The sequence below is a fragment of the Calidris pugnax genome, unplaced genomic scaffold (genome assembly GCF_001431845.1).
Source record: "Calidris pugnax isolate Ruff unplaced genomic scaffold, ASM143184v1 scaffold41, whole genome shotgun sequence".
Classification (NCBI taxonomy): Eukaryota; Metazoa; Chordata; class Aves; order Charadriiformes; family Scolopacidae; genus Calidris; species Calidris pugnax.
In genome coordinates this window covers 1,509,863-1,519,534 of record NW_015094509.1, presented here as the reverse complement: position 1 = coordinate 1,519,534, position 9,672 = coordinate 1,509,863, and the positions used below count along the sequence as shown (strand labels likewise).

At 39.4% G+C, this 9,672-nt stretch overlaps 1 protein-coding gene across 1 annotated transcript in view; it reads left to right on the top strand.

The window, feature by feature from the left end:
* NFX1 (nuclear transcription factor, X-box binding 1) overlaps nt 1–9,672 on the top strand; it is a 62,346-nt gene that overhangs the window by 16,605 nt on the left and 36,069 nt on the right. The window contains exons 3-4 of the mRNA XM_014965523.1: nt 35–112; nt 2,870–2,975. Of these exons, the coding sequence (XP_014821009.1) occupies nt 35–112; nt 2,870–2,975 (184 nt within the window). The remainder of the gene's footprint in view (nt 1–34; nt 113–2,869; nt 2,976–9,672) is intronic.

Below are 9,672 nucleotides of genomic sequence, written 5' to 3'. Positions count from 1 at the left end.
TTTATTTACTTCAAGTCATTTTTTTGTCCTACAGATGGTAATAGTGGTTGGAGATGTCCAGCTTGTCAGAATGCTTCTACGCAAGTTCCTAAAACTTACACTTGTTTCTGTGGTGAGTTTCTTGCTTGTTTTTGCATTTGTTTTGTCATTTTAATTTTATTTTTTTTTTATTTGAATTCCAATATTGCTACTTGTTTGCCTACATCCTTGAGATTTAACCTTGTTTAAAACTTTATTGACACTGGAAAGTGGCTGCACAGAGAATCACACATCTGCTGCTTAAACCATTTCAAATGTTAAATATTACAACAAAGTGATAAATATTTTCATATCGCTACGTAAAAATAGTGGTTTTCTAAAATAATGATAGAATTGGGCTACTGTCCTCTGAGTTCTGTAGAAGGACTGAAATAATCTGCATGTGCTATGTCTTCCTTTGTATTATTTTGCTGTATCTTGCCACACAATTCAAGCATACAACGCTCTAAACCTTTAAATTGATTTAGCAATTTTTTCATTTATGTTGACTGGGGACACATACAAGTTAAATAGGAAATAATAGTCAGGCTTTTTAGACGTTTATATAGATACATATTTAATAAATGAAGTAAATGAAGTGAGTATAACATTTGCAAAGCTGTAAGCGTATGACAAAAAGGGAAAAATGAATTATGTTACTGTCATGGTTTAACAGAAGCCGGCAGCTAGAACACACAGTCTCTTTCTCATCTCCCCTGGTTGGGGTTGGGGAGAGAATTGGAAGAGTAAAAGTGAGAAGAAACTCATGTGTTGAGGTGAAGACAGTATAATATGAGCAAAAGCTGGGCAGGCGAGCAAAGCGCAATGAGAAATTCCCTCCCTGCTTCCCATCAGGTGTTCCGCCCTCTCCAAGGAAGCAGGGTTCCATCACACATCACAGTTATTGAGGGGAGAGAAACGCCATCACTCCAAACACCCCCCTCTTCCTCCTTCTTCCCCCGGCTCTCTATATTGAGCATGATGTCACATGGGATGGAATTGCCCTTTGGTCAACTTGGCCCAGCTCCTTCCAACTTCTTGTGCCCTCCCAGCCTGCTCACTAGTGAGGTGGTGTGAGGAGCAGAAAAGGCCTCGATTGCTTAGCAACAACTTAAACCACACAATTCTCATCCCAAATCCAAAACATAACTTTTTTTGCTAGCAGCTGGTTTAGTGCTAACTCTATCCCAACTGAAACCGTGACAGTCGCATGCATGCAAATAAATTTTGTTTGGGATTTACACTTTCAAAATTTGTTTTGATTTCAGAAAGCTTTCCCTTCCTTAAGTCAGAGTCACTGGAAAGTTTCACCTTGCTGTCTACAAAACAGAATATTCTGGAATTGAGACAGTGAACTTGCCCTAAAGAAACTAGACTTACGCTGTTATAGATACTTTTATGGAAAGTTCTCATTATCTAGGTGTTTCAGTGAGTCAGTTAAGAACAGTGCGATACAGGTAAAAGAATTTTTGTATGACAATATGTGAAATCTAATGAGTATAAGGATAATAATTCCATTAGAATGGATGCTTTGATTCAAAAAGAGAATTACGCTTTGAAGACAGGCTGTCCATTTGTCAAATAGGAAAGAAATTCTGCCTAGGCTTAAAGACAGTTTCATAGTTTGCGGAGATCTACAGTAGGAACCTCAAGTGGTCCCCGGTGTTAACATTAGCAGAGCAGCATTTTGGAACATACGACTTAAATCTTCTATAGATAATTTTACATCAATGATATGGCATTTGGACATCACCAGTTGCTTATGCAAAGCTGTCTTCTGTTTGGTGCAAAATACTGTGTGTTGAGCGTGATTGTGTGGGTTTTTTCACCATTCCATGACAAAAATTCTGTTTTATTTTTCTTTGGAATCTTTTCACTTTCAGCATTTTCCTGGATATTCAACTAGTTTAATTGAAAGTTGGGTGAATAAATAACATTTGTATTTTCCTAACTTGTAGAATATACAAAGTTGTACTAAAAGAGTTGAAATTATATAATTATGCCACCAAAAATACCTTTTCTCAGTGTTTTAATTGTTGCAATTCAAATTTGTAACACTACCTCAGTTGTCTCCTGCAGAGAGCCGGATTAGTTTTGCATGTATTAACCATGGCAATTAACTTTAGCCCTGATGATCATCTCATGCAATTAGAGCTATGAGGTTTGCTAACAGTATGTCAGATTAATTAAAATACGGTTTTTTATTCTTCTATTAATTAAAATAGTGCTTATCTCAAGTACAGAATACTTGAAACTAGCATTTATCACTTCTTTTTCAAGACTTCCTGCTGCATTCATCAAAATGTCAACTTTTAATGTTTAGATTTATGTAGAGTCTAGTTTTTACAGAACTGACTTCTAAAATTTGCCCATTCATTTAATTCTGCCCCTATTCCCCATCACCTTACCAGCTAGATCTTATTTTCTGGGAATGGTATCTTTTTTTTTTTTTGGTCCTTTTTTTTATTCTTCTGTGTTGAGGCAGCGGGAGGTTTCACGCTTTAATTTTAACTACGATGCAGCCTGACCAATTAAAGGGAGCTTTTGATTTTCTTGTATTTTCTCAGTTTAGTTTAATGTAAAATACCAGCTACCTAAGTGCCTGCTAAGAGCATAGAAGGAAGGAATCTTCTGGAGCTTGATATTCCAGTGGCACTTACTTTTAAAGAAGTTGAGTATATATCAGCACTGAAAGCTGAGAAAAATATAAACATTTTGTATTGTTTTGTTTTTCAAAAAAGACTACTGCCAGTATTGAAAATACAGCTTTTTCTTTCTGGTGTAGTGTTTTTCCCAGATTTGGTATTGTATTCAAGACAATAAATATGTTTTTGTCTTTGACGCGGTTTAGGTAAGGTGCACAATCCTGAGTGGAATAGAAATGAAATCCCACATAGCTGTGGGGAACTTTGTGGAAAGAAGAGACAGTGTTTGGACTGTCCACATCTTTGTAACATGTAAGTAAAAGTTTAAATCATTTCAATATTCATATGATAGAGAAAATTTCTGAAGATGTGTTTGGATATTTTTTGACTAGAGGATGTGCTTAGAAGTTTTATTTGGTTTATAGCTCAACTGAAAGCTGGAAGAAATAGAGTCTGTGTTTGTATGTCTAAAGTGAGTTCATGAGAGAATGAACAGTTCAGCAGCAATAGTTGTAGCAACGTTTCCATCAACTGAACCAGCTGCCTGGCATGTTTTCAAGAATTTTCACTGAAGTAAAGAAATAATAGTGACTAGAAGCAATTTTAAACGTGTATCCAGTGGTCTACCAGATTTTTTGGGTGCTGGTTTTCCTGTAGTAGTGTTTGTGTATCTTAAGCTAAGCTCAGTGGTACTTGGCACCGCTTACTTCTATCTTTTCTTTCTTTCTCTTTTCATTGGCTTGTAAACTGTTGAGGATAAGCAGACATTATATGTACTAATCTATTTGTTGACACCACCAGATGGTTCAATGAGCATCCCTCATGGAGATCTTAATCAGTATGAGTAACACTGGATTGTTTTTGCTAACCTCTATTAGTATAATTCAATGAAGAGAGGCAAAGAAGAGCAGTGCTATTTGCAGTTTTGGATGTTTTCCTTTAGATCTTTCTTAGCAGTGTGGTAGTATTATATTGATAAGGTTAACAGCATTAGGCGAGCTTTTCTAATGTATAAATATACTTAGTAGTCAGAAAAATAAATTTTATGTTGTTCCTGGTGTATCTAGCTTCGTTTTCCATGTATGAAAGTTGGTCCATAATGCCTGTTCATATTTCTGTTTTGAGAAATTTTTAGTAGTCAGAAGTGATTGTTTCTGCTCTTGGAACACAATCAAAAACTTCTGTCATTCCATCAAATAGATTGTCACTTTACACTTCTTCCAAGGTTTACTAAGACTCAGAACTTTACTCCAGCCTTTTTATTTACTGTGTTCTGTTTCAAACCTTTTTCAAGATCTTATTGAATGAAAGAATATTTCTTTACTCTTTAATACTTTTTCCCCACATGTGAAAATACTAAATTTCTTTTCAGACTGTCTTTTCAGTGTTGTAGCTGGTTACATAATTTCATCATCATACTGAATCCCGTTTGCTGTGGTTTGCAAGGTAAAACCGAAACATGGATCAGCTTTCAGCTACATTTGATGTAGCTGATACCCTGACTCAGAAGAACACTGATTCTCTTGGAGGCCAGCTGCTGCCTCCGTCTCAGGAGAGGCACATGTCGGTGGAGGACTTTTTTGCCCAGTCAGAAATAAGTAGATTCCTTAACTATTTTGTGAACAACCTGACTGCAGTTTGCTACCTGATGAACTTTCCTATAGTGCTGGGAAGAAGCAGATGTTCTTTTCCTCTTAATTCCTGTTCCAGTCTACAGCAGAGGCCCAGACTCTGGCATTCTCTTCTGGGAAGTCTTCTGAACAGTGGTGGCAATATTATGCCTACTGCAAGATACAAATTTGTAGTCCCTGTAGTCCCCATTGATCCCCTGGGATCTTTTAAAGTCACAATTGCTACCAGTTTAAGCTGTAGCAGATTTAAAAGTGTTATCATTCAGCTGGTTCCACGTGAGTATAAACCACACTGAGAACATCGAGTCCTGGAGGTAAGGAAACAGCGAGGGTGCAGATCAAGATAGTGGGTGTTTTTGGCACTTTCTGAATCATTTAAGCTGTAGCAGATTTAAAAGTGTTATCTTTCAGCTGGTTCCACGTGAGTAAAACCACACTGAGAACATAGAGTCCTGGAGGTAAGGAAACAGCAAGGGTGCAGATCAAGATAATGGGTGTTTTTGGCACTTTCTGAACTGTTTCATGGTTTTTGCTTGAGTTTAGGTGATCTCAGAACTCTTTCTCTCAAGTACTTGTTTCTTTGTGGATCTGCTGTGTGCCTTTTTCCCCTGCTCTCACAGGTTGCCATAAGGTGATAATTTAGGTGATCTCAGAACTCTTTCTCTCAAGCACTTGTTTCTTTAAACTGTGGATCTGCTGTGTGCCTTTTTCCTCTGCTCTCACAGGTTGCCATAAGGTGATAGGGTTTGAACCAGAAATGCCATTTTGCTGACTGAGATCCTAAAAGCTTTTTTGTTTTTCCTCTCTCTCCCTTTCTCTCTCTCCTGGGTCAAACATTCCATGTCATTGTCAAGACCTTCTACCTCACATTATGATGGGACAGTGAATTCTCTGGGGTAAACTATTCATGTTCTTCTCAGGTGTCTGTGACTTTAGCTAATAATAGGTATGTGTCCATTGTTATGGGCAGTGGACGGAGTCTGGTGTGGTGTCTGAGTCTTGGTATAGCGTTCTTGATGTTGCCTGTTCTCCAGTATTTAATCCCATCTATTCTGGGAAACCCTTTGTGGTTCAAGTATGTAGGGCTCTCATTTGAAGTCTGGCTCCATCCTTTGTCTTCCAGTTGATCAAACCTCTGTGTCTGCGGTCTGCGTGCCTCTGACAGAGCTAATCTGGATGAATCATGTTATGAGCCCTCTTCATTGGTAGGACTTGAATTTGAGTCCTGGGGAACCTGCTTTTTGAGTTCAGGGATTCTTACTTAGCCACAAAGAAAGATAAGAAACTATTGCATCAACGGAGTATGGGAGATTCAGATGCTTATAGCTACGTCCTGCTCTTTATATCAGATTTATGCAGTGCCTAGCAACAGAACATGAATTGCAGTGTTGTCTGACTTTTCAGAAACCACACACCATGCATCTACACAGCAGCTATCTGATGTGACGCTACCAAGATCAAACAAGCATCATCCCCTTTTCTCCTCATATGTGAGGTCAGAGGAATGTTGTTGCCATTGCTTTGCATTAGGATGCTTGTATTTGCTCCCTCTTACCTTGTAGATGAACTGTGCAGGGTACAGGAGATGTTGTTAAGTAAGCTGTTGTAGTAATTCTTGGTGGTCTTCAGCCTTCCTGTGGCTGTCTGCCTTCTTTATGCATTGTGTTGTGCTGTGTGTTAGGCTTTTGCAAATGATTGTCCCCTGTGGGGTGAGCAGCTCTGAGAGCTATGTCGGATGTCAATCTTTTGGGGGTGCCAGTTGTGCTGCTTAGGTGGTTACATTATTTTTGATATAAGTTACTTGAGAGTCTGTTTTCCCTTTAAAACTTGAGTGAGCGTCAGACTCTTGTGGCTGAGGAGAAAAATTGTGGGAAAAGATTTGGATACTTTTACTGTAATGCTTTGTAAAGTGATTACTTTTATCAAGAAAACATTGAAAATATGGAGATTTTCTCCCACGCTGTTTTCCCTGAGTAGGAAATGAAACCTTCAATTAAATCAGAAGGTGGCAAATTCAGAATGCATCAAATGTGTTCGCTAGGCAGGGCACCTCCTTTCAAGAAATTGATGCAAATCATTAATAAGATTCAAAAGAGAACACATCCTGATACAGGTAATAAGAATGTGTACAGCTCTCAGCATTGCATAGATGCTTTTGGACAGGATATTAAAGCTCATACCCTGGTTAAGAGAGACTAAGATGACAGCCCGGTTCAGGCAAGGAATGTTTTGTATGGGTTGGGGGGTCTAATTGGTCATGGTTTTCTACTTTTCAGTGTTAGACTGTCATTTTTGAGGCCTTTGTCTCTAAGCACTGTCTAAAATGATGTACTTAAATGTATGAGTCCTGCATATTTTCAGTTTGAATCAGAGCTATGTTTCCTTACGTTTTGTGACCCTGGTGGTTATGGCTTTCAAATTATTTGGTATGTCTTTTACACTTGTAAGGAATGTCTGAAATTGGTGTTGAGATTTAGAAAAGGAGGTTACAGAGATACAACAATTCTTCAGCCTGCTGTTGCCTGTAACAGGCTGATGTGGTTTGGGTTGGACTGGCCGCTGAAACGACAGATGCTCTCCCCCACCTCTCTCTCCAAGGAGGGGAGGCAGAGAGAGAAAGAGGCTTACGGGTTTAAGAAAAAAAATCCTAAACTACTACACTGAAAATATTCCTGAAATAATAATATTCAAAAAAATATATACAATATATACAAAACTGTATCAAGCTCCCAGGATGACTTGCATCACCGACAGGCACTGGGGAAGTCTCAGACTGGACCCAGCAACAGATGGGAGCCAGTTTCCAGAACTGGATGTAGGAATGTATGGATCAGGATCAGAGGCAGACGAACACACAGAGTCCTCCTTGGATACCGGTCACTGAAGAAAGAGGGCTGACCCTTTGATCCCTGAGGTTTTATACTGATGCAGATGGGATGGAATACTCTGTTGGTCAGGTTTGGGTCACCTCTCCTGTCTGCTCCTCCCCACAGGAGCAACCTCTCGACACTCTTCTGCTTCTGACCCTCCAGCGGGGCAGACAACAAAGTTTGCTGACCTTGTTTGTGACAACAATAAGTACAAGCAAGAGTCTTTCTGCATACCATTCCTTAGTGTAAATTACAAGTAATCAAGTCTTAGCATTCTGAGAATGAACAGTGTCTGGACGATATGCTGTTAATTTCAGAGAGTTCAGTTAGATAGAAAAGGCTTAGTTAAAAAGTAAAATTTCCAAACAGAAAATTGGTTCTGTTTTACCTCAGCCCAGGACACCAGCTTACACATATGTGTTGGGCCCTTTTACACCACCAAAACAAACCATTTTCTACTGAAGTGATATTTGGTTATTCACTTATATTTTGGATTTTGTGAGTTTGCACTTTTTAAAAATAGAATTATAAAATGGTTAGAGTTGGAAGGGATCTTAAAGATCATGGAGTTCCACCCCCCTGCCCTGGGCAGGGACACCTCCCACCAGACCAGGTTGCTCCAAGCCCCATCCAGCCTGGCCTTGAACCCCTCCAGGGATGGGGCAGCCACAGCTTCTCTGGGCAACCTGTTCCAGTGTCTCACCACCCTCACAGCAAAGAATTTCTTCCTAATATTTAATCTAAATCTGCCCTTTTTCAGTTTAAAATTGTCACCCCTTGTCCTATTGCTGCACTCTCTTGTAAGGAGTCCCTCCCCATCTCTCCTGTAGCCCCTTCAGGTACTGGAAGGCTGCAATGAGGTCTCCCTGGAGCCTTCGCTTCTCCAGGCTGAACAACCCCAATTCTCTCAGCCTGTCTTCATAGGAGAGGTGCTTCCAACCTTGTGTATGGATTTTTGTTTTTTTAATGGTTGGCCAATTACCAACTGTATTTCCTCAACCTGACTTTTTTTTTAATGTTAGACATCATTGTGTTAATCTCCTTTCCATGGCGTAGAGTTTAGTTGGATGCTTGTGTTAAGTGTGGCATTCCAACCTTGTGTATGGATTTTTGTTTTTTAATGGTTGGCCAATTCCCAACTGTATTTCCTCAACCTGACGTTTTTTTTAATGTAGACATCATTGTGTTAATCTCCTTTCCACGGTGTAGAGTTTAGTTGGAGGCTTGTGTTAAGTGTGGCACTAGCTAGCCTATTTTGGTGAAAATGAGTGGGGCTAATTTACACTGCTTTAATAATAAATCTTTAATATTTGCTCAGACTTACTGAAATGGATTAGTAACCATTTATATAAACAGCTCTCTCCGGAGAGCTGAGGAACACGCAAGTAGCTGTTTGAAGAGGGAGCGCTTTTCAAAGTTATGACCTAGATCACAGTGTTTTGAGTTTATATCTACTTTTAATTTGGTTCTTAAGTTTAGAAGCTGGCATTTAGCCTTTAGAATCCTACATGGGTCTGTAAGAATTGAAGTCAAGGCAGTGAAATACATAGTGCTGTCCTTTTACAAGAGGTTTTCTGTTGCAGAATGCAAAGTTAATTTTCATTGTCTGAAGTTCCACAATACAGTTTTGCAGTTTTAATTAATGTTTTTTCTTTCATCCTGTTTCCCTCTGTATTGTGTCTTCCTTGCACCAGCCAGTTTTGCTCTTTTCTCCCTTTCCTTGTGCCTGCTTTGGTGCTTGTTTAACTCTTCATTATGCCATGACCCATCATGGCCAATGCCATGACCATTATGCACTGACCTATCAAAGAGGGAGGGTTGTGGGGCTGTGGTTTGGTTTTGGTGGTGGTTTTTTTGTGTTAGAGAATCATAGAATCATAGAATCGTCTAGGTTGGAAGAGACCCTTGGGATCATTGAGTCCAACCATCTACCCTACTCTGCAAAGTTCTCCCCTACACCGTATCCCCCAACACCACATCTAAACAGCTCTTAAACACATCCAGGGATGGTTGGCTTTACTGTTAGAGCTAGCATAAGTTGGGTGATAGATCAGGCCTTGTTGTTGGCTGGAAGGAGCGTTAGAGGAAGAAGGGAGCCAGGCCACTGTTGGCAAAGTGCTGACATGACTCAATTATTTTGCATATAACTGTAGTAACTGGTGTACTAATTAGTATTTGCATAGTGATGGTACTTGGGATAGTAAGTAATTACCATGTAATTGGGTAGTTTGTGTTTATGGGGCTTTTTCGTGTTTTGTTCTGCTTTTTCTTTCTTTTGGCTAGGACATCTGGGCTGATCAGTCCTGGTTGATAATAATTGTTCCACGTGAGAGTTGCTGTATTTGCAAAGGAAGGTAACTGGGAGCTGGCTAAGGAAGAGTGCAGACAAGTTAATTAAGTATAATTTCACAAACGTGGGCTTGTCTGTGTCCAAAAGAGGTCTTATATACAGTTGGGGACCATCTAGAGTTTCTTGAAGTAGGAGGTGAGATCTGCTAATAAAGGATT